Raw genomic sequence first — 25,376 nt, 5'->3', positions numbered from 1 at the left:
ATTGGTCCTTCAGTGCTCGTGCTGGTGGGATCCCACCTGGTTCACTCCGAGACACTATTATACCATCCCTCGTTAGTGGGAGTTGATTCCAGGTCCTCCTTAGTGTGAGAGTGGGAGTGGTTTTCAGTTCCTTGTTGGTGTGAGAGGCGAGAGCAGCGCCATCTCACCACCAAACGTCCTCAGGTCTTAACTGGGTGGTTGTTGGGGGTCTGCTCTGGGGGTCCCATGAGGCAAATACCCCAAAATCAAGTGTCCTGTCTGTGTCCCCACTTCTTGCACTCGTTCTGTAACACACCACAGTGGAGCAGAGCTGTGAAAAGCGTCAGGTTTGGTCCTACCTCTGCAAGGCCAGAACTGAAACTGTTCCTTTTTGTGGCTTGTGCAAAGGCACCCAGGGTGTTTCTGCAACAAGTTTCACCACCGAGCTCCATATTTAAGGCATATACTGCAAATGTTATTAACCCTTTCCTTACAGCATTTCCTTGCAAACCACACAAAAGCATGATGTATGTGTAGGGCTACTGAGTCATTAAGCTGCTTGCAGTACATCTCTTTTTGCCTCCACTTCAAGCTATAACCCAAATTGTTTCTGTAACAAGGTCAGGGTACCAGCAATTTGTATTTAATATATCTAAAACACATGGCTAATGTTTGCATAAATAGATAATGTTAGCAGTTAACATGAACTTTCCAAAGAAGTGACATAAGCTCATAGGTATTTAGGCAGAGACTATCAGCCACATCTCCACAATGGTTTAAAGACTTCCCAGCTTCCCAGTTTGGAAAGTCACTTTCATATCCACATTAAACGCTTTGAGACTAAGGCACATGCAACCTCCTACTACAGTCAGAGCTCTGTAAGAGGGATACATTTCACAGAAAGACTTTTTAAAAAGCCAAAAAGATACTGGCAATAGTCAGTCACTGCTATTAAGAGAACTTTACACATCTGCACAAACAAGGAAGTATTTTTTTAATACATGGATAGTTCATTGGAAACATTTTGTTACTGTTTTTGTAGGTGTGTATATTTAAAAAAAACTGAAAGCAGTTTTCAGACTGGTGAAGTTTAACCCTGGAACAGAAGAGAAGATCACAAAAGCTTAAGTGTTTTGGATTTAATTTTCACCCATTAAAAAAACACCAATTAGGGAGAGGTAACTATCTTGCAAATCATCTTTTTTTGTTGTTTAAGTAAATAACCTGCTCACATATCAGGACAACAAGAGATTGGAATCTATAATTATGGTTACACTTCTCTTATCACTCTAAAGTTGTTTGCGATACTCTCCTTTCTGCTGATATAACAATGAAAAGCTTGGAAAAGAGGTGGTGAAAGAAGAGTTGAAGAGCTGGATTGCAAAACAATTTGACCATGTATTTAAGAAGAGTTTCTATAGCCAGGAATAGGTTTTGATATCCTACTTTTTGTGTATCAACTCCCCTGTTTTACTGCTCGTTGGCTTCCGTTTCCAGTTTTCATCTTTATCTCTCAGTGGTAGTTATGCCATTGCTCCCCAACACGCCAAAATATTCAAGCTTGGAGGTATCTAAGATCAAGGGAGTGCTGCTGAGCAGTGATAACAACATCAGTGCTTTATCCTCCATTTCACAGCAAGCTGGAGAGGAAGGCAAGTTATTAGTATTTTACTAACCATGACCGTGGTAAGAAGACAAACACAAGAAAAAGCATTAAACTTTAGTTTCTCAAATAAAATGTTCAAGCTGATTGAAGCCCGTTCTTTTAGCTAAGCAAACACTTATCCAAAAATTCACGCAACTGGTTAAGTTTATCATCTGCAATGACATCATTATAATCTCACATATTACTATTTTATGCCAAAGTATAGATGTGATTTATTATAAATCAATCTTTGAAACAAACTTTCTAGACTAAGAGTAGCACTCACAGGCACATCCTCAATTACACACCACAATCAACACTAAGATGTCTGGTTGTCACTTAAAAATTAGCTCTTTTGGCTAGACACTAGTGACTTTTTTGGGACAAGTGCTCTTTTACAGCTTAGCATCAAAACTGAAGATTTCAGAGGTGACAGCATGAAACTGAAAGAAGATAAAATACAATATAGTAATCACTTTCCTCCCACCAGTGGAGACTTCCTCGATTAACTGGTAAGTGGAACTGGTTGTTCAACATCCACAAAGGAAGAAGAGCAATTTTCAGTTTTATTAGAATCACTTCCACTTTTATAATCCAGTTGAAAGATTTCCTGATTATTCTGATGAGAGCTGGGAATGTAAATACAAAAATGAAGAATAAGTGGTATGTTTTATAATCTAAGCAGTTTAATGATACCACAAGCATATTTTAGGGTATTTGGAATGATAGTTTTGACTTCCCTTTTCCCAGAGGAAGTTAGCCCTATACAGAAACTTCTTATGTCAGCACTATTAACTTCTTTCAAACTATGCCTGTAGTCAAGAGGCAAGTTAGTTTTTCCAGCTTTAATAAAAAATAACTTAATGGCACAAGCAGCAAAGTTGGATCCCATCACAGAAAACATATTTATTGAGTTTGAGAAAGAAACAAATCATCTCCACTGTGCTTGCTTGGTAATCAAGTCTTTACCTTCTGCTCATTCTCCCTTTTTTGTGCTTGTATTTTCAAGCACTCTGTGTTTAGTTTACCAACATCTTTGCAGAGATCAGTCTCCTCACTTTTCCAGCAAGTCAGATGTCAAAGTCCCAAGGTACAGGAAATTTTGTTCTATTAGATTCAGATCACAGAATAGGCAGGTATTTCTACTTGTTGATTAGTCTCAGACGAAATGCTGAATTTTGATCATTTACTTTTCAGCAATTTTCAAAGTTTCTTGCATTTTGAAGAAATTCAAGAATTTGTTTCTTTGTTGACTGCTAATGGCTAAAAGAAAGAATAAGGTTGCAACAAGGAGTAATTTTTTTATTCCTCAACTTAGTATCCTCTGCACTCTTCTAATACAACAAATGTAATCGCAGCAGAAAATCCATGTTTCTGGAAGGAGCATGACACAAGTTATGAGCAAGAGTTAAAGATCAGGAACAGTCTTGGAACATATTAGGCAAGAGTCATTCATCACCATTAACTGGTACTTAAGTATTGGCAGAAGACTGACAATGAATATGAAAAAAACAAATCCAGTTAAATCTTAATGACAGATAAGTTTTTTGACATGTTGTACAATCTAGGAGACAATCTTTCAGTTTTCTTTCTTTTCCATTTGTTTCTCTACATTTCTTTGCCTTAGAAGAGGGTCATCATATACAGTCAATAATGTGATTCAGCTGTCTCGAAATTTCAGGGAATTCAGTCAGCCTTAGTCAACTCAGTAAGTCTCCTGTGTCTGACAAATATGCTCTGTCGTTCACAACCCTCAAAAGCTACATTTGCAAGTGTTTCTTTAATCAGAAGCTGTAACAAAAGTGTCAAAGTTTTTCTACATAAAAATCCGTGAAGGTAAGGTAATTTAAGGAAATGTGTTAACAGGTAAACCAAAAACCCAAACAGCAAAGAACAGTCTGAGGTTTATCTAACCCTCTACTGGTAAAAAGCAATGGGGCATGAAACCAGAGATCACTGAACCTTAAGTTCTATGTTTGACCCAACTGTTTGTACTTAAACCAGACTGAAGAAGTCACTTCTGTTGCTGCAAGTCAGCAACATGCCAGAGGGACAAGAGCTTCACCAGCGCTCCATCATTTCTCCCCTTTGACGTGACAAAGGTAAGCTGGCCTCCTACAATTTAATTTTTACATTTCTAGAGCTCAGATACGTGAGCACAGTTTTTCAAAGACAGACTATAAACATTCCCAGGGAGTTTCCTTAGCAGGCATAATTGACCAAGTGCTTTTATTCCCCGCTTTGGTGGCTTTAAGAACACTCTTAACAGAGAACAAGCGATGATGTCTACTCACATTTCCTGTTTGAAACACATGGGCTTCTTAGACTGCCTTTCACAAAATCTGTGCCCAGAATTAACCAGAAAAATGCTTTTCTAGAATTCAAGTGTAAATACATGCTATATAAAAGAACATATGTGCTGCAAAACCATTAAGTATTGCTTAGACTGAGAAGTCAGATCCAGAATTACATAAACTGCACTCAGCCTGCTGCATTTTCATTTGACCACAAGTTAACATGCTGGATTTATAAAAATGCCTTTTTTTTCCTTTTCTAAAACAGTTTAATTCTCTTTACCCCCCCTCCCCGCCGGGCTTGGTTTTGTGTTGGGTTTTTTGTTTGTTTGTTTTGATTTTGTTAAAGTTAATACTATACCAGTACTGCAAAGAGACAAAAAAACCCCACCAGTTAATACACAGAATATTATTTCTGGTTCATTTAACACTTCATTAACCATTCAGAAATAGATCTATAGAATAAATTCAGTTGGGAGGAACCTCTGGAGGTTATCATGACCAACCGTGCACTCAAAACAATTCACATACATTTGTTGTCCAATTAAATACAGAGAGAAACAAATCTATTTTCTCTCTCCAGCGCTCCCATTTGGATTAGGATACTACAAAGAGACACTTGTAATAGAATTCTTTGCTATGACACATTCAACTTAAAAGAGCAAAAGAAAATTCCCATCCAGTTTTAGCATAAATATTTTTGTGGCCTCCTCTAGTCATAGTTACAATTTCAGACAGGCATCATCCACTTGGAGCAGCTGGATGTCTGCCTTTTTAAAAGGATGATACAAAACACCCACAAGCATGAAATGTAATGCATGAAAAGCTACAAAAGCCCCAAACCTTAGCTAACACTAGAAGCCAGTCTGTTCTTCAGTTACCCAAAGTGCAAACTCTTATTCTTTCCCTAATGCTCCCCATCCAACTCCATCACATACACAAAAAATGCACATATTGCCCACTTTTCCTCAACGGGGAGGATTTACCAGATCTCACACATTTTTTAGTAATTACAAACCAGTAAGTAATACGACAAAACTTAGTTTCGTAAAGGTATTTTAAGACTAAACTGGAAAGACTAGTTTCACAGTATTATTCTTGTCCAGTTATAAATATAAAAAAATCAGTTTCTGCATCAGTATCAAAGTCAAAAAAAAAAAAAAATCTTAACTTCCCCTCACTCTAATACAACATTTCTCAAATGTCCTATTAACTACATTTGTTAACCTTCACTAATGTACTCAACTAAGCAAAGCAAACCTACGTGATACCAGTCTAGAGATGCTAGTATTTCTTGCATGATTTGGAATTAATGTATCATCATCCCAATTTCCTTTCCCCTGAAACAGGCAGAGAAAAGCAATGTGAACAGTTTTCTATCTGGAAGTGACTGATATTTGCAAGGTGTTCAGAGTATTCCTGGTACACAGAGAATCTCCACCAGAAGTCTCAAAAACTACATAATGAGTTGACTTTTTATGCGCAAAAGCAGTTTTTTGCAGACTGAATGTCAACCTTAGGCTTGTTGTTGGGCAATTTATAGATAACTTTAATTTCTTTTTGAGTTAAAAGGATGATGATCATCAAGGTTGTTCCAAGTTGAATTACATGTGAGCAAGGCATTAAAAAACACACCCCACACTAGAATCCAGGGAACAACTGTGATCAGGAAGTCCACTCCTTATGTGATAACACCTTTTAAAGGTGTTACAACTAGAAACCTCTTGTGATATACTTTGTCTTGTGATGGTACAGCATTAAACCCTTGCTGGTTGCAGAAATTCATATTGTAAAGCTTTCAGCAACTTTTAAAAAGTTATCCTGGAGTTATCCTGGAAAAACTATCCCCCATTTGCTCCCAGAAAGCAGGAATGGCCTGATTATCAGAGAAACAGTTAACTAAGTATTGAACTACTTTATGACTTCCAATAAAGCACAATTGCTTTGTAAACAGCTCAGCTACACCACCTTTCCCAAAGAATACTCTAGAAAGACCACAAAAAAAAAAAGAAGCAAAACCCAAAAAACCCATCTCACTGCCACCATTCATGCAGTAAACTGCAACAAGAAACAGAACAAACTTGCTATTAACTCAGAACGACAGTTTGAAGCAGCCAAACAATTAAAACACTTTAGCATGGATTTGTAGGCTGATTTGTTTGCCTGCTCTGAAAAAAAACACAGAACTCTGTCTCCAGGTTGCTAAGAATGGCACCAAGCTAAGGAAATGCAGGGCATCTGCAACAGTCAAGTTACAACTGCAGCTCTGAAGTTGCCGTATTTACTGCCTTAATGAAAAAGCCGAATGTTTCATGGAACCCATAAGGAACTGTGTGGTTTCATAAATTCCTCTGTGAACACTATGAGCTTGGCTGATGTGTGGTTTGTCTACACTGGCTAAAGCATGCTTCCAAATAAGTAACCAATCTGGAAAAATTGGCCAATGCCATTGTTTGAGAATAAAGCTATTTACTGGGAAGCTTTAAGTTCCCATGGGGCTTTATTTTAGAACAGCTTATCCAGTCAGTTCCTCATTGCAGACAAACCATTAAATCCCATCACCCTGAGTACTGGAATATTCCTAGGAAGCAAAGAAGTTTACACGAAGAACTGGACTTTGATTATTACATTGCATTATAGAATTACAGCACAGAAGCAACAAGTATGAGAACATCTCTATAAATTAACTGTGAGGTGAGAGAGACTAAAGAATGATTCAGATCATGATGGGAAAGATCCTAACTTTATCCAGTGTCATAAATTTGAATGCCTGCTATAGCTCAAAGCAGGGATGTGAGAGCACAAATAACTCACAGAACAGAATAGCTTCCATCTATTAAGTTCTAGAAAATCCAGATTCAGAATCCAGTTTAGCACTTCTTTACATGTTTGCTGCAGAATTAAACCAAGAAAAGCTTCACAGTCCCTTCCATTTACTTTTAAACATATACTTTCCTCCTGCTTGTTCTGAATGGGCAGTGTTTATAAAGCAACCTCTGTTCAATCAAAAGAATTATAAAAAAAAAATTATAGACATACCCATAATAGCAACAGAAGTAATTGGCCTGATTCCTTAATAACTTCAGGAATACCGAAAACAGCCATGAAAGCCCCAAAGAAAAACAACCAGGCAGTTTGTACTAGTTTGGCCAAAGTTTTGCCAATACTCAGTCTACTAGAAAACACACAAGCACTGGTAAGAAAGAGCAGTTTTATATGCAACATCAGTAAAAGCAGATCTCGGGACAGCACGAAATAAGGTTTTACAAGTAGCACAGATGAGACACCGGCTCTGTCAGCCGAGTGCATCTGGGAGCAGGAGGTTGTACGCCAGGATCCACACACACACACCCATCGGGAGAGGCTCTGCTCCCATTAACCACCGTGAGCCCACACAGAGCCCATCCCAAGAACTGCCGGAACACATGGATAGAAAACAGCTCTGTTTCAGGGGTGGAGGGACCCACACTGGAAAACAACAACCCGCTATTCCTCCTCTCCCAGGTCGCGTCCCTGGGAGCACCCGGAGCCCGGGATGTGCCGGAGGAGCTCTCCGGGCTGAGCGCAGCGCCCCGAGCCCCGCGGGTCGTGCTGCCCCTGCGCCTGCCGGAGCCCCTCGGCCCCGCACCGACCCCGCCTCACTCTCTCTCTCTCTCACCTCAGAGCCGCGGCCTCTCCGCCCCGGCCCGGAGCCGCCGCCCCGCCGGGCAGCGCCCGCAGCGCTCGCCGCCGCTCCGGCCGCCCCGCTCCCCTCGGGCCGTGCCTGTGCCCCGGGCGCGGGCGGCAGCGGCTCCGGCAGCCGCTCCCCGAGAGCCGCCGCCTCCCGCACGGGAATAACAGGAAGGGAGCGGGGCTGACCCCGGATGGGGAAGGCACCGCCCGCCGGAACGGGAACCGCGGCGGGGGGAGGCGGGCGCGGAGCCCGCGGGGCCGGAGATGCCGCCGGACCCGGGCGATCGCGGCGGGGGGTGCGGAGGGGACCGAGGGGACCGCGGGGTCGTCCTGCCCCGCGCTGTCCCCATTTCTTGCCATAAGGTCCTAAACACCTCCGTGCCCGCGGTCATCAGAGCGGGTCTGACCCAGCCCTGACCCTTCTCCCAGTTGGATCGCCAATTTTCTTTTACAATCTGAGCTGCCACTGGGATCGAGTCGCTGTACGTGAGTCTGGTGTTGTCAGAGCGGCCTGCCGAGTGGATGCCCGTACAAATTGGAAATGGAAGAGAAATCTGTAACATTTAAAATACACACTCCCAGCTGGTTTAGGTTTTCGGGGCTGGGGCACCTTGGTGAGAGCCAACAAGACGCAACAAGTGAGGATGGTATTGAGGTGGTGACAGGAAGGAGAGAGAGGGATAACCTGAGTGATTAATCATCAAGGCATCTTGGTTAATCGCTCTGTTTTCAAGGGATATTTATCCTTTCATCAAGAGGTGGCATAAGCAACATTTGGAGCCAGGTGTGAACACGGTGAGGGTATGGGTGAATTCTCTTCCATGTTCTGAAGGGAGCCTACAATAGAGCTGGAGAGGGACATTTTACCAGGGCTTGGAGTAGTAGGACTAGGGGTACTGGTTTAAAATTGAAAGAGGGGATGTTTAGATTAGATATTAGAAAGAAATTCTTTACTGTGAGAGTGGTGAGGCCCTGGCACAGGTTGCCCAGAGAAGCTGTGGATGCCCCATCCCTGGAAGTGTTCAAGGCCAGGCTGGATGGGGCTTGGAGTGACCTGGTCTAGTGGAAGTCCAACCCAAATCTTCTGTGATCCTATGGTTCTATGAATCTGATAAATGGTATGCTTTAAGATCTAGCAAAAATTAGTGACAATGAGTGCATCTAACTGATGGATTCCCGGGTGGGTAGGTTGGCTGATGGCTGATGGAAAGTCTGGGCAATGGTTTCAGCTTGTAGTGACTTCTCAGCACTTTCCTGTTCCAACAAAAAGGGGAGAAAAACCAACAGAAACTCCATATGCTTTTGAAACAGGGTGGCCCGACTGTACGGGTGAGGCCTTTGGGTGGCTCGAGGGGAAATTATTACTCGCTTTGGCTTCGAGCGGCGTGAATAAGCTGAAGATGTTTATGTATGCAAATCAGGCTAATTGTAATTCCTGCTTCGAAAAACAGGATCTAAAATAAATAAATAAATAAATAAGTAAATAAAATGACCTTGTGCAGTACCACAGCTGAGCACTGCAGAATATTCGGAGCAACTTTCCGACGGCGTTGCAGCTCGTAATGCCACCAAGTGTGTGTTTCTGGGAGACTGTTCCGAGCCCGGCCGGCCCCGCCTCGCCCGTCCCGCACCGTCCCGCCCCTTGGCCGCCGTCACTTCCCGCAGCTGCCGGCTCGGAGCCCGCCGGCCCCGGCCCTGCTCGGGGGGCAGCCGCACCGAGGGCAGCGCGGGGCCCGGCCCGCGGTAGGTGCGGGGGGTGCGGGGTGCGGGGTGCGGGTTCTGCGGGGCCGGGGCTGCCCGTGCGGTGGGTTCGCTGCCGGGGGGTGGCGGTGCCGGAGCCCCCCGGGGATGCGGGTTCCCGTCCCCGCCTCCCCGCGCTGCCGGTCTGGGCTCTGCGCTTCCAGAGCGGTGCGGCGGTGCCGGGAGCTCCCGCTCGGGTCGCGGTGGTTCCGAGGCGGTCGATGCCCGGGCTTGTTTTTTCCACGTTCTCCATCCCCCCAGACTGCAAGGCAAGCGGCTTGGCAGGGATGTCTGCTAGGAGTCGGGATTTACACCGTGGTTTCTGATACCCCATTGACGTAAGAGATGGTTCTGGGTTACGGAACGTGTGCCCTCATCAGTAGATCAGTAGATGAGGGCACGCATCAATGTACCTTAAGGTAGAGCTGTGCATTGCGTGTTTGTTTGGTGCTGTCTTCATTTCCTGCAGCATTATAAAACAACCTGCCTTTCAGGATGAAGGTCTGGAGGCCCAGTCCGTGGCCAGAGGAAACTTTCTGGCACAATTACGTTAAGTGATGTCCATGTTTTGTTTTCTTTGAGAAGAAACACTTCCTTGTCTTGAAAATAAAACAGTGAAACTCACAGCTTCTTCATCATTTCTGTAGATTTCATCACTGTTGTTAGTTGCCTCAACTGCATTTAGAAACTAATTCTGGTGGGAACACAGATTTCTCTATTTGGTTTACACCTACGGCCAAGGAAGGTCACATTGTGCCTTCCCCATCAAACGGTGCTCAGATGTGAGGCCAGACCAGCTTGTTTCCCAGTACTGTGCTGTTGTCAGAGGTTGCTCCCCGTTTCTGTGCCACCAGCAGTGCCTGGGCACTACCAGGCTGTGGTACTCAGGGCATGAAGTCTGGGTCTCCTCCTTCAGTGCTGCCCTTGGGATGCCCCAACCTGAGAGGAGGGAGACAGGCTGTGTGCCCTTGCCTCCACCCAAGGACAACTGGCATGGATGGAATGGAAGCATATTCCAGCCCATGCAGTGTGTTGGAGAAGGCATGGCTGAGCTCTGAGAGGTGCTGTCTTGAGGCAGAATGTCTGCTCAGCTCACCCTGGAGAACTGCAGGTCCTTACCCTGCTTTGGGCTGTGCCGTTAGGAGTCCTTGATGATGGATATTTCTTGTTCCTTTACTGTGTCCTAGTGTAAAGATTTTGCAGCTTCTTATGTGAAGGGAAAGGAGGCATTAAAAGTGTTCTTCTACCTTCCCCTGGACAGAGTATCTGTAACAACCAACAGTGGAGGGAGGATTAAAGGGACATGTAATTAAGCTGAATTGTAGTGATTTTTTTTTTTTTAAATATCAGAAAGAAGGAAATCAACATAATTTGAGCAATTTCAGTGATGAAAGAGCGCTGACAGAATATAGTTGCATATGCCAAGTCAAGAAGTTCTAATATTGAAATTGTCCATGCAGCCATAATTTTATCTTCAGACTACTGCTTACTTTAAGGAACAGTAAATGACCTTAAAGATTTTCTAAGAATATTACATTACATCCTTTCTCCTGTGGGTACAGACCCTGTAAGCACTGAGTCCTGTCTTGTATATGACAAATCCCATTTGTGACAGTTGCAAGAAGACATGATGCAACAAACGCTCATGCAAAATTAAGCAGATAAATCTCGATTGCCATTTACTGTACATCTCTTTATGTTGCTCTATAAAGTATTTGGCTATACTTTACTCCCATTTTAAGGAAAGAGGCCCATTATACTGGTGTAATAAAACTCTGAAATTAGCTGGCATGCTTACCTGCTTGCACAGTTGATCTAAACTGCCTTGATAGGCCTGTGTTATGATATATTTAACCATCATGAATATGAACTCGGTCCATCTGTAGTCCCACTGAAATTAATTAGTCTACAGAGTACTAGTTGAGGAAACTAAAGATAAAAAAGTTTCTTCTGTTCGGTTTAACCAGGAACATATATGCTGAGAGTGGGAGAGAAGTTAGGTAACACTCCAGAATTTACACTGCTGATGGATTATTTGCATCACACAATTCCTGTGTGCCTTCTTCCTTCTTTGTGGTGGATTCCAGCTATTTTTCATGATATCGGTTTTGATTTGTTTTTTATGGTTACATCATGTTAGTTATAGTTAACCTGGAATTTCACAGAGCCTTGGTGGTAAAGGACTATTCTAAACAGGAAAACTCCTGCTGGCTCTATTACTGTCTTAAAACCTTGTCCCCAAGGCAGTGCATGCTGCTCTTTTTTTAAAATTATTATTACTATTTATTATTTTTAATTTTTTCCTTACCTGTAGTTACTAGTAATAACTGAACTGCCCCTAGTCTTGTATCAGTGTAAGTCTGGGTTTGAGGTAAACATTTCAGAAATGTTTTTGTCACTTGAGTGCTTTAGTCCCACTGATCTTTTTTTATTGTGATCTTTTATTTTTCCTAATAGAACATAGATCTCTCTGGGAAGACTTTCAAAGATAATACAGTACCTAAAATTGCAGGTATCAACTGGGATTTTCTATAGCTTTAGTGTAGAAGGTATTTGTGTCCAGCTAATTTTAGCAGATCGAAAATCCCGGAAGTTACCTCCGATAAATGCTGTTTGCTTCTCCAGGTTCCTAAATGCCTTTGAATTCGAACTCTGTTTTCAAAAGTGACTAATTTTCCAGAAGTGTTGGTTTAAAATGCAGATGGGTCTCATTATTTGCTTAAACAAATGAACAAAGCCCATAGGATAAACACGGTTGCTGCCAATGCAGCCCTAGCTGGAAGTGATCTGCAAAGGCCAAGATAATGCTGCTCTTGATCCCAGTGTGGCAGTGAACAGGATTTGTTATGATAAGAAGCTAATAAGACATTAACAAAAGTAACTGTGCCTTGATTCATAATGTGAGTGTTCTGCATTATTGTAGGGATGTTCGTCTGGGCTTTATTTAATTATAAACATTAATTAAATAAATCTCTCAGAACCTCTTGTTGGAAATGTAGGGCTAGTTCTAATAACTTGAATTAACTGAGAAATAATTGAATAAAGGTTAATATGAGATAAGTTCTCCATTTTGTAGCAGAAGATGCAGCTTTAAATGCTACACTGGTTGTAGTTAGTAAAGGAAATGTGAGAAATAGCTCAGGGTCATTCAAGAGAGCCCTTGGGAGCTGACTGTGTACAAGATGTGCTCCAGGTGATTCCTACTCTTTCTCTTTTGTTACTGGAGAAAAGTTACATGTAGAGTATCTCTCCTCTGGAAAGTCTTTGTGAGTATTTGAGGGATAGATGTGTTTATGTGTTTTCTATCTACCTATGTACAATAAGCCTGCTTCAAACTATTTTGATTCTTTATAAGTCATCATGGCAGTAATACACTGTAATATTTGTTTAGGTCTTGTAGTGTGAGTTTGTCCTTAGGCTCCCAAAAGAGGATGTGGCTAGTGGTGGTGTCCTTCCCATTAGCACAGCTATATGTGCTGTGCTTGTTGAATGTCACCACTTCTTGTGGTCATGGAGCAGTGGGGGTGTGTGCTGTCAGTCAGGTACTGTGGGTGGTCAGGAATCTCCCACCTGTCCAGGAGGGTGCCATGGGATCCACTTCTTACACAATATCTTTTGATCTGTCCCCAGTTGTGGGTTAAAGGGTTATAAACTAACCTTACCCTGCTTGGTGTTGTGAAAAGGCACAAGGTAGAAGCAGTGGTTACAGAAGATGCCTCTGGATTGTCAGTGTTCCTGTTAGCGCTGCTTGTTTCAGCATATGTGTCTCTCTGGTCTAGGTCTGAAGACAACTCCTTCCTCCTCCTTCAGAAGTAGCATGCCCACAGTCTTCCTGGCCAATGATTCTTCTACAGCAATCAACACTTCTTCCTCATCCTGAGAAGCCTTCATCTCTTCCTATGTCAGTGGCTACAAGGCCAAGAGCCAGCTCACCACTGTCCCCACCAAAGTCTCTCGGACTGGGGCCTTCCTTCCATCACGCACAAGAAGAAGAACTTGCAAAGGTGGTGGAGCAGGACCCTATGCTGGAGGAACTATGTAAGCCCCTGTGCTGTAAGCTTTGCAATGTCACCCTGAATTCGGCCCAGCAAGCCCAGGCTCATTACCAGGTAAGGAGAGCAGCAGGAGGCACAGCTTTTGGGGCTCTGCTGCATCTGCAGCTTGTGTAGACAATCCTGTGCCAGTGTGAGCACTGCCAGCAGCGTTGCTGTGGCAGCACAGAGGGAAGTGTGGGCTAATGCACGAGGACTAACTCAGCTTCTCGAGGGGGTTTTCAGTGCTGCCTTGGGGTGGCTGCACATCAGCAGCAGCATTTGAGTTGGCTTATCTGGAGCTACCTTTGCATCATCTAATGGACTAAAACTGCTCTTTTGACATATCCTCACCCTGCTTGGATTTGTTGGTTGTCCAGACATGCTGCAGTGCTTTCATTTAAGGTATCATCATTGGAGCTTTTTGCAAAAACTTTGTCCACAGGGACAGAGAAGTGGTACCAAGATGGCTTGGGTGAAAAACCAGACACTTGTGATTTTCCCTTTGTTTTATGAGACTTATATTTCACCTCTACATTCAGTAACATTGAACTTGATTCCAGACATGATTTTGTGAGGCCTGGACAGATTTTTTTCTGCTGGATCCAGGTGTGCCATTAGGAGAGGGGCTGCTGCCTTCTGTTTATCACTGTCTGCTTTCTGAGGCTACACACACCACTGATCTGGGGGGGCCATTTATGCAAATGCTCTCATCAGCTGGGGCAGCTCAGACCAAATTCATTTTGTTTGAGCTGATCTGGTTGAGCTGCCTGAAATGGGGTAGGAACTCTGCATATGCTTCTTGCTGAGAGGTCGACTATGTCAGCCTTGCAGTACCCTATTTTACTAGCACCCTCTCTGCCTAGTGCTGTATTTGCGTGAGATGTGGAAATACTGACTTATCCACCCATGAATCAAAAGAGGGTTCTCCATATCCTCAGGATACCTCACACAGATCTCAGATATGCAGGTGGCCCTGAAAAAGTGGTATCCTGTTAGTGTGGGGGTAGGTTGAATTAGTGTTACACTCGCAATGTCTGATTTCTGCCATGAGGGTACAGGTGTGCATTTGTACTACAAACGTGCATTTATACCTTACTGTGCATCCACAGTGCATATACATATTCTCATATAGTTCTACCAGGTTTCCAGAACACCAAGAAACACAAAGAACTATGATACATGTTTTCCAAGGGAAAATAAAATATGAAACAGGGTTTTTTTTTTACATTCAATCTCATGTTTTAACTCATGTTTGCAATCTCCTGAAGAAGAGTGTGTGTGTGTTCAGGCTTATCCAAAAACTTGCAAAGCAGTTAATGTTTCATGTTTAAAATACGGAATAGTGGTTTTAAGTGAAATGGAAACATATTGAGAAACTAATTGTAACCTTACTGAGAAAATCAGTTGAAGAGGAGGCCGAGTCATGCTAGGTGATGAGCATTTTGGAGAAAGGGAGGGATGCCAGCATCTCTCAAGTTGAGAGCTGTTATTTTCTGAGTGACCTGAGCTGCCATCTTCATGGCCACTTTCTCATTTTGGTTTCTGTATCATTTTTCATTCAGTGTAAGATACTATTGTTAGGACAGTGGTTAATCTGAGTTCTCTTTCCAGGGTAAAAACCACAGTAAGAAACTCCGAAATTACTATGCTGCCAACAGCTGTCCGGCACCTGCCAGGATGAGTAATGCAGTTGAGCCTGCCCCACCTCAGGTTGTCTCCCTTCCCACCCAGGTAAGGCATGGGAAGGGGACTGAGATCACACTGCTCACTTGTCACCTAACCCCCAGTAAGGATAACTAGATCTCAGACTTTGAGGATTACTGCAGGAACTGGGAGGGAATTTTCCTTGTGATGGCACAGGATGGTGGAAGTGGCCTGTTGTGAGCTGTTTGCTTTCCTTTGAAGATGCAGATATTGATCTGCTCTTGCAGCACAATATTGGACTTCAAATGTTCTATTTCTGCCTGGCAAATACTTTGATTCCTAGGTAAGTCTGATGTGCTGCTGATTATGGTTGTTTAAAGGCAGGTATAAAACAGCGTTGTTGGAACTGGGTTTGGATGTGAGGGTGTGGCATCTGCTCTGCACAGTCATCCCTCTGTTGTGTGGGGGAAGCCTACATGGAAAAAGTGCTTTGGTGCTCCTACACCCATTGCCCAGGGCTGTTAGCTAATTCCTCTTTTGTTGTTCCTTTTGAAGTGCTCATTCCTGTGTGTAGAGTGAATGGATTGTTCCCTCAGTGATCCAGATTAATTCTGTTTTGGGCACATTAGAGGCAAAAGAGATGATTTTTTTCTTTCTTCTAGAATTCGTCCCTTGGGATTGTCATGGGATGTGGCAGCTAACCTGGCTTTTGCATGTGACTGTGCAGGGAAGCACGGCTGGCCCGCGGGGTTTGAGGCTGTGCCTGTCACTTCCCAAAGCATAAGCCTCTGTCTGTAGGGAAGCAAAGAGCATTTGCAAAGTGGCAGATTGTTCCAGACGCTGCTGGAGCCGCCAGAGGGAGACTCAGCCCCGTGTAAATTGGCTTTGCAGCTCACAGATCTGCACTGGGATCAGTGGGGTCCAGTCCAGGATACTGGGACTTGGCTGCTTTACCTTCCAGAGTATCTGATGGTGCTTTCTTTGATGGAGAAGATGGTTCATGGCAATAAAAATACCACTCTGTGGCCACGTGAGGATTCACGTTGTAAGACAGAAGTCAGAATAGACAGTGTCTATAAGCTTGAGCAGTATCGAAAGAGATGTGAAAGAAAGTCGACTTGTGAAGTGCCGCAGTGACATGGCTGAGTGAATCACTGCTGCTGCACTGTTTACAAAACACTCTTCCCTGGATGTTACATGCTGAGGAGATGCAGTTGCTGCCCCAATCAGTGTATTGGTCTGACTCAACAGGCAAGGTGTCCTTCATATGGCAGGAGCTACTCATGTGAGGCTGCGTCTATCCTTTGAAATCTGGATCCTCCTACTTGAAGGGTAAGGATCAGAGGTTTGGCAGCTTTGCTATTGGTTTTTTCTTCTTGCTGTGGTCAGGGAGCTGTGTAAAGACAGGATACTGTGGAGAGATTAGGTCCACTGTAAATAGAGAGCACTGGGTCTCCTCCAGTGTGAAAGTCACTATTCATCAGCTCCCAGCAGTCAGAAGTAGAGGAGTTAAATCACTGCTGTGATGTAAACAAGTCTCTATGGCTACTGCAGAGGTACAGGGTGTTTGTTCAGATTGTTTTCCTCTCCATCTGAGGCCAGAGATTTGCCCAGATCTCTACGAATTGGCAGCTTGTCCTGGAGGCCGAGGCAGGAAAAATGAAGTTCTTGTAAGAACGCTTCAGAGAGAACTCGAGAATGTCCTAATCCACATGCTTTAATTCCAGCTCTCTTGCTGTCTGATGAAGACGATACCGGTCTCAGTCCCTGTGCTTGAAATATTCCAACAATTTAACCTTCCTGTGTTTCACATGCTGTCTCTCCCTTTGCTGCTAGATGGGATCCAGTAAGCCAGGTGGCCGAGTGATCTTGGCTACAGAGAATGATTACTGCAAGCTCTGTGACGCCTCGTTTAGCTCTCCGGCCGTGGCACAGGCTCACTACCAAGGGAAAAATCACGCCAAAAGGCTGCGCCTTGCAGAAGCACAGAATAACTCATTCTCGTAGGTATTGTTCAACTTCATGCTCAGGCTGAAAGCATGTGGCAGTGTCTCTGGCAGTCTTTTCCTCAGAAAGCTCTGAATTGCAGCTGCTCATATTTGTTTAATCTTCAGGGATGCGTCAGAGCTGGGCAAGCGAAGGGCAAGGAAAGAAGGGAGTGAATATAAGATGATGCAGAACAGAAGAAATATGTATACAGTTCAGAACAACACAGGTAACTTGGAGCTTGCATCTGTTCTATAGTTGGAATAGTAACAAATAATAAACAGACTTGTTTGTGTTCTGTTTCTGAGGTCTGTTTTCTCAGAGACAGGTTGTGAAAGGAGCTGGTCCAAGCTCTGCTGATCCTTCATGAATGCATGTTTTTTTTCCCAGCTGCTAAAGTTGCTTTGTTTTGTCAGCCTGCTTGTTAGTTCTGTTTCTCAGTTTGTAACTTAATTTACCATCTGCCTATCTCTAAGGCTGCTCTAAGTGGTGACAATTTTCCTGCTTTATTTTCTTGGCAGGTGGCCAGGTGCTTTGACTCCTACTGTGGCACATCAACCTGTACTTGCACTCCCATGACCAGAATGAGAGAGCATGTTAGCCTCCCTCTAAGACCATCTGTTCTAGCGTAGAGTCCTTCCTCAGGTGTTAGACACTAACTTTGCCTCTTTACTATGATTTAAAGAGCACAGCATCTATTTCTCTTTTTCATTTTAAGTTGTTTTATGTGCACACATTAACTGAAACCCTGATTCCCAGTGAAACTTGGTTTAATCATGTCATTCTAACCAGTGTCATGTGGAAAAGATAAAACTTTTAAAGTCCTGTTCAATATAATTTTGTGACTTTTAAACTGAGGCAGCTTATTCTAATCAAAAGACTGTTCTAGTTCTGGAATTGGATGGTTAAGGAAAAATAAGAACTGATTCATTACTTAAATTGTAAGACTCCTAATTTTCAAAGACCTATGGATTTGCAGTAAGACTGGGGCACTGAGCCCACTCTACTACTTTATAAAATTCTGTCAAGTGCTGCTGCCCTGTGCGCTGCACCCCAGTAAATCTGGATATCAGCGGAGAAGTTGTGGGAACATAAGATTCAGACTCTACACAGTTAGAGAAGCAAATCTCTCTCTGCTTTTTAATCATTCAGTGGGCTTAGAAATTTTCACTGTGCCGCCTCAAGCTTTTATTTCTGACAGATAAAAGAGGCTTTTCCGTTGACTCCTCAGGTCCCTACTTCAACCCCCGCTCGCGCCAGAGGATTCCTCGGGACCTGGCCATGTGTGTCACGCCCAGTGGCCAGTTCTACTGCTCCATGTGCAACGCCGGCGCCAGCGAGGAGATGGAGTTCAGGCAGCACTTGGAGAGCAAACAGCATAAAAGCAAAGTGTCCGAGCAGCGGTACAGGAACGAGATGGAGAACCTGGGCTATGTACAATGACGCGCCACCCCCGGTCGTAGTTTGCAACTAGAGCAGCTTGTCTCTCGCCTGCTGTTTGCCACATGCCCTGCTTTGTGCTCCATTTGATAGGAGTATGCTCTCGAGCTATACATGTAACACCTGCAAACTTAATGGTATGGTTAGATTTTTTTTCTATCATAGTCGGCAGGATGACGCTGTGCAGGACATGAAGTGTTTTTTGATGTTTGTTTGCTAATTACCTAAGGCTCTTCGTTGTGTTGAGTGGCGGGGAGGACTTGGTCTTCTCCTCAGCCTTCTGCATGAATATGCAAAGCCCAAGAAGTGCTGGGAACTTCTGTGGTTCAACCACATGGGTAGACCATGTGCAAAGCCTGCTCCCCTCTTTGCACACCACAGAGCAGTGCTCCAGAATGCCTCCCTACAGCAGACTGAATCTCTGGGCAGCTTGTAAAAGAGGGGCAGGAGTAGGGCCTGTGAATGTGTGAGTTAGGTGGTGTACTTGTCTGCACATTGCTGCTTCTGGCCCCCAGCCCAGAGTAGGTTCTTTCCACATCCTCGTAGAAAGGCTGTGCATACCTCTAGTCCTTGGAGGGTCTTGCCTCTTACTGCTTCCTCTGCAATGCAGATTTCGTTCTGAACATCTGACATTGATTTCAGCTGATTAGCCCCATTCAGAAATACTCTCTTCTACCAGTTATCAGTGACAAAAGATTCTCAGTGTTGTTGCCTGGACACCTTAATGCACCATGGATGTAGCTCATCTCCCTGAAGAGAGTCTCTGGGGATCTCAGTGGTTAATTAAGTGAATTGGAAAGCAAACCTGCTCAGGTGAGATGTGCTTTGCTCTGATTCTGCCTTAGACTGAGTAGGGTTGAGAATAGATTGGAAGGAACTGTCAGCTGTAATGTCTTTGCATAGTGATGTAGAAGAGAGCAAGTGTTAGTTTCTGGCCTGCAGCTCTTGCTCTGGGAGAGCAGGGCTGCCTGGACCATGGGTAGCAGATATTGGTGTATCCCACTTCCATGCCATTCCCTGGATAAAGCCAAATGGGTTTTATAGAGCAAAGCTGAAATGCTCATTTGAACTAGAGGTACCAATACTAGATGATTTTGTTCCCCCCTCTTTCTTTTTCCATCTCAGGATGGGTTTTAATTCCATTCCTTGATGTGACCTTGCTGTTTTAGGGACCATCAAAAATCCAAAGTTAGGTAGGATTTAGATGTCAGAGGTGATGATTGTTTGAGTAACAGCTTTTTGGTTCACACAGAAGTATTCATGAAACTTGTTAAGCAACTTTTTAGGTGTAGACAAACTCAAAGGGTGGGTGTTTCTTTTGATATTCCTTAGCAAAAGTAGAAAAGGGATAAAGAGCAGAAGTAGGGCATTTTTTCTTCTGCTTGTTTAGATAGATGTGAGGAGCTGTGAATGGAATCCAGTTAGGTTTTTTTAAAACATTGGCTCCAGTGGCAAGTGCAGCATGTAGGTGGCCTTTGTTGGACTTGATTCCCCACTGTGCTGCTGCAGCTGTGCCCTGGTGTAGCTTCACTGACTTCAGTGGCAGGTGCAGAGAGAGGGTCCAGGAAGCGTTGTGGCTCATGTCTCACCTCTCTTCAGGCAGTGCATAATGTACCTGCTGCATAATGTTTAAAGTAACTCCCCCACCTCCTTTTTTTTTTTTTTTTTTCCATTCTGATCCTGCCTCTTGCATTCCAGAAGGACTTTCTGCTTGCCTTAAAAAATGAAAAATGAGTAAACTAACAAAAAAATCCAGATAGTTTTTATTCATCTTTCTAGTCCACCTTCAAATGATTTGTTGCACTTGGCTGCTCCTCAGAAGCTGAGTACTGTTTTTTTAAGCTACCTGAGCATCAGGCAGCCATACAACCATAATGCAGCCTTCCTAAATCCAGGCAAGGTGAGCTCTTGCACACCAGCCAAAACCAACCCCCTAGATCATCCCATGCCAATCCTTGCTCTGCAGATACAAGCTGAGCAATGGATGTCCTCATGAGTGGGATTCCCTCTCCTCCTTTGTGCAAAACTCAGTTAAATGGGGTTTGTGCACTGGAGCACGTTAGGAGGTAGGGGGACAGGTGCCCAGGTTGTAAAGCACTCACTGAGCAGTTCTGACAGTCTGTTTCTTCTGTGCTTTCCTGCCCCTGCCTCACCCTCTGTGTAGCCTTGAAGAACATTCTTCTTGCCAAAATCTCTCATCAGCCTTTCGCCCTCCTCGTTTGCAGTCACAAGAGGGCTCTGATTTTCTCTTTATGCTCTGTCCCTTGGTTTGCCAGTGTGACCCCACTGTGCAGAGGGACAGGGGGAGTTAGATGAGCCTCACCACGATGTGCTCCACCAGAGTGATCCCTGCATTATGATTAAATATCCCTTTGGCTGTAAGTTAAAGTGTGGCGTTTTCCACAGGCTGCAGTTAGTAGCAGAAAAGCACCACTTTGTGAAATAGGAGCTGTAGGTACTGGTGCTGCGTGGCTTTATTGCTTGGGATGAGGAGACATTTTCACTTGCTTTCATGTGTCCCAAAAGTCAGCTGTTCACCACTTAGCTCTGGTTGCTGCTTCTGCTTCCAGCCCAGCCATCTGCTCCTCGTTTGGCATTTCCAGTGACTGCTGGAGGTGTCAGAACTTGGTTTGCTCCAGCTGGTGTTTGCTGGTGCTTTTGGGAGGGTGTATGAGGGAGGTGCAAGGGGCTGTTCTTGCAGGTTCCTCTCTGCATGGGGCTTAGTCTGGTTTTGAGGTATGGCTTCAGTCTGCCCTGAACAGAGTCTGCTTTGTTTTGTTAAAGGGATCACAACAGTGTGCTCATCCTGGGAATTTCAAAGTGGTGGATTACATAGCAGGTATAAAGCAGACAGTGGGAATCAAGTGACAAGAGCAGGACAGGTTTCCTGTGTAGGAGGAAAGATGTCTTGCTGGGAGAAGCAGCTGGGACATACTTTGCCCCAGTGCTCTGTTGTGGTTCTTCCTACAAGACCGAGGCTTCCTTCTCCCTCTTCAGCATTGCTACACAGCTTGTGATCTTCCCACTCTCCCTTCAGCATAGGGAGTTGTTGACTGCAAAGAGAAAACACCCCCCCTCACTGTTGTTATAAGGGTTCAGGACAATCCAAACTCACACTTGTTGGTAGGAGAAACTGAGTGGGTCCTGATTTTGTTTCTTTTTGTGAAAGCTGTTCTCCAAATTAGTGTTCAAAACATAGATTGAAAACACATCCTGGGCAAAGCCTCTTTGACATAGATGGGCTGGGGAGAACACTGTACAGCTGAAGTACCATTTTGCAGACACAATTAATCTTTTTCTCATGTTAAACAAAGTACCAAACCCAAGAAACAGGACTTCTGTGAAGCTGTCACATTGGCCAGTAGGTTAATGACCTTTGCTGCTAGAAACAAAATGTAAATCAATGTGTTCATATTTATTTTACTGTACTGACCACTAATTGATTTGTTAATATTTAAGGCATTATGCTGGTAGGTTGTTTTTGTTTAAGTAGGAAAATTCTACATCGCACTTTGCTTTTGGATTGGAGCAATTATTTATTATATTTGTGAAAATGTTTTTCTCCCATATAAGTATTGTTTTCTTTCCCTTGATGCAAAAAAACCCCACCAAACTTACACAGGAAAACCCACCCCAAACCCAAAAAAACCCTGAACCAAATCCAACCAGTGGAACTTTGTTTCTTTTTATGCTAAACAAAATGGGGATTTCCTTGGAACTTGTTACTAAATGTCCATTTCTAATTTATTTTTCCTCGAATGGTTCCTTTACTAACTTGGAATAATATTTTTAGAGACATTAAGTTCATGCTTCATTTAAGCATTTCTTTTAAGGCAAGGAAGTAAACCATGTGGAATCCATGAATTTGTGAGGAGTATGAAAGTGATACTGTTTTGTTTGTATTAAGCATTAGCTGTCATTTTGCATTCTGCACTAATGAGTAAATGTGTTAAAATCTTGCCTAACACTGGTCTATTTTTGACTTTTGCTTTCTTCATGTACATTGAAAAGAGCAATGAAAACTTCTGTGGAGTTGCTTAGGATGGTCATCAGTGTAACGAAATGCAGATTTTTTCTGTAAAGCTGCTTGTCTTTTTTCCTTTCCTGGATGCCCATTATAGGGCATTAGAAGGGAAAGCTATTGCCATAAGCATGAATTCATATTTTAGCTTATTAATGCATGATGTCCTTTTGCTACATTACTTAAATGATGCTCTCACTGTAACCACTGGGAATCTTGCCCGGGTCAGGAGTAAATGAAATACCTGAGCCAAAGATACTATGTTGGCCAGGGCCAGGCAAGGTACACTGCTAAAATTTGTCTTTTACTCCTGTGTTTGGATTACAACACTCTCAAGGTTTTGCTTTTTGAGGACTGAGTAGCTGGTTCTTTAAGGATTTGGTTTTGCTCCCTTTAAAATAGTTTCAAGTATGTTGACTTTAGTTGAGTAGGAGCAAGCCTTGAAAACCTTCAGGAATTTCATACTGCTGATGTTTTCTCTTTTATGTGTTTTTTGTTTTGTGCTTTTTAAAAAAAAAAATTTACAACCATGTGTACAAGGATGCTCTGGATGAGATGGACATCTGCTGCTAGTTATGGAGAAACAAATGCCACAGTTGCCAAAGGATGACAGAAAATGGAGAAGTACAGTTTCTTTGAAGTTAGTGGCTAAGCTTCTCTTATTTTGAGCTAGGCTGGCTTCTTTGCCACCTGCATAAAGTTGGAAGGGAAAATAAAAATCCACTTTGAAATTAATGTAGTCAAACAGTAGTTCTGGGATCTCTCCTTTTAAAAACGTATCACAAATAAAACAGTCTTTTTACCTGAAATATCTGAAGGTAAGGGCAGGACTGTGGATTTTTAAAAATAAAATCAGTCTGTGTTTTGCAGGGGAAAAATTACTTGATTTAATTTCCTTCTGCATCTGTACAGCAACACCATTTGCAAGTGCATGTTTCATCTGGAGCCTTCTTGTCAGGTTGTTTTGTTGTTTTGTACATTTTTCCGTATTTTCTTTATATTGTACTGACCCTTGTGAGGGAATACTTGATTAAAATGATTTTTTTTTCTTCTTCATTATATAATAAATCATCTTGCTCTTACTATTGTACAGCCTTGTGTTTGGTATTGCTACTGCTCACAGCTGGACTATGCATGACTGAGTTGATTTCAGCCTAGCATCGAGTGCAACTACATGAATATGCTTTAACACACTGCTAAAGGAGTATAGTTCGGGGTGGAATTTGTTGCTGTGGAGGAGGGTCATTTACTTTCAGCTGTTATTGAAAGCCAGCTGAGAGCTGTCTGGCTTCAGGAGGGGTTGGGAGTGCTCAGCATCTGGCAGGATGGGAGCCAGAAGGTACAGGAAAGGCTCTGTTTCCGTTTGCTTTCCCCTTGAGAAGACATCACAAGCTCTGCAATAGCCCCAGGCTGAACCAGGGACTGACTTTCAACTCTAACTGTGAAAAGGTGGGGACAAGCTGAGCCCGATACTTACATTTGCACATTTTTTTTTTTACCAGTGTGCTCTCTCCCTCTTTCATTACTTGAGGGCTCCAAAAGAGCATATGCTTATGCAGCATAGATGACTTTCCAAACAAAAAGGACATTCTGAACTGGAGCCTCGGAAGCAGAGAAAATCTGGTGGTTTTGAGTTCAGCTCAGGTAAGAGAAATGTGTTGCCCTTCCTTAGTGCTGCAGCCATGCTGTTGGTGCAGTGACCTCTTGACCTCAAGGGCAGTGTCCTGGTGGCACACCTGACATTTGGGATGTGTGACTGCTGTTGAGGCACAGCTCTGGGTGTATGAGCAGCTGTGAACAGGGATGTGTCCCTGCACTCCCCTGTCCTCTGTTATTCAGAGCATCAGACCATTACAGAGACTACTGACACTGGTGGAATTATCCTGATTTACCATTTGGGATGAGAGCTGCCTCAGTGCTTAGGTGACTTCTGTGCTAACAAAGCAAGAGGCTTTATGTATTCTCATTTATGGTAAAAAGAGTCATAAAAACTTGTAAGTGCAGTTTAATGTTAAATCTGACCCCAGCCCTTCTCTGTCTTACGCCCTTCCAGGCTGTGCTGTGTTCGATCATCCCAGGAAGCAGAGAGGAGCAAACCTCTACAGAGCAGAATGTCCCCATTATCGTGTGTTAAAGCACTGCCTTTTTAATACTTACATGTGGTAATTGTGTTTTATATCAATTCCATGGCAATTTGGTACAGCCAAAAACCCTAGTGACACACAGAGATACATGGGCACCCTAAGTCAGAGTCACAGGCATTTGTTAAGTTAGTCAGCAAAGAAAATACTGCAAAAAAGAGATTAAAATCTTAAAGACTAAATGTAGGATTTCAAAGCATAAATAGCCCTGTGTCTGCTTCAACAATTACCCTGGTGTCTAAGGATCTCACTTAGTTATCTTGCAACATGCTACAGCTGAGGAAGTAAAGTTTGGGGGGAAAAAAAAAAAAAGAGATTTGCCCAGAAAGTCTGTGGCTGAAAAGAAAGATTGAACTCAAGGCCTTTAAATACCAGGCTGCTGATCCTGCCTCATCTCCATCTAGCCTCCCTGTTCACAGGATGATGAAAATGACTGGATTTTAAAACCAATTTGATTAATAACAGTTGGCCTTTCATTGTTTATATAGCAGCTTTATAATGCATTAGGAAATGGACTTTAGCATGTGGTTTAAATAATGAATCCTGGCAGAGAGATCTTCCAATATTGCTCTGCCATTAAACCTTGGTGGAGAGGTAGAAAAACAGCAGCTTTTAGGAGGATTGTAAAGGGTGCAGGTTTGCAAAGCACAGGTTTGGAGGCTCTTCTGTATTCATTTATGTCCCCTTCACATAAATTCTCTTTATTCCTACTTCTAGTTCTGCTAGAGTGTTTGGATTGAATGCTGCTTCTCTGTTTGGGAATAGTAATGAGCTGCTGTA

General features: G+C 43.3%; 2 protein-coding genes across 4 annotated transcripts in view; one reads left to right on the top strand and one right to left on the bottom strand.

Annotated features, from left to right (window-relative positions):
• PIK3CA (phosphatidylinositol-4,5-bisphosphate 3-kinase catalytic subunit alpha) overlaps window positions 1-7,686 on the bottom strand; it is a 42,209-nt gene extending 34,523 nt beyond the window's left edge. The window contains exon 1 of the mRNA XM_064665890.1: window positions 7,577-7,686. The gene's annotated coding sequence lies outside the window, so the exon portion shown is untranslated. The remainder of the gene's footprint in view (window positions 1-7,576) is intronic.
• ZMAT3 (zinc finger matrin-type 3) lies at window positions 3,594-23,537 on the top strand. 3 transcript variants are annotated; one of them, XM_064665911.1, is made up of 6 exons: window positions 3,594-3,726; window positions 13,110-13,439; window positions 14,976-15,095; window positions 16,845-17,011; window positions 17,123-17,223; window positions 18,226-23,537. In XM_064665911.1, the coding sequence occupies exons 2-6, from the start codon at window positions 13,170-13,172 to the stop codon at window positions 18,435-18,437; spliced, it is 870 nt and encodes a 289-aa protein (XP_064521981.1). In that variant the 5' UTR covers window positions 3,594-3,726; window positions 13,110-13,169; the 3' UTR covers window positions 18,438-23,537. The 3 variants fall into 3 exon arrangements, with proteins under 3 accessions (XP_064521981.1, XP_064521980.1, XP_064521979.1); XM_064665910.1 differs by lacking the exon at window positions 3,594-3,726 and adding an exon at window positions 7,825-8,072; XM_064665909.1 differs by lacking the exon at window positions 3,594-3,726 and adding an exon at window positions 8,393-9,333.
• Window positions 23,538-25,376: the final 1,839 nt, after the last annotated feature.

The sequence above is a fragment of the Pseudopipra pipra genome, chromosome 10, assembly GCF_036250125.1.
Source record: "Pseudopipra pipra isolate bDixPip1 chromosome 10, bDixPip1.hap1, whole genome shotgun sequence".
NCBI lineage: Eukaryota > Metazoa > Chordata > Aves > Passeriformes > Pipridae > Pseudopipra > Pseudopipra pipra.
This window is presented reverse-complemented; position numbering and strand designations above follow the sequence as displayed.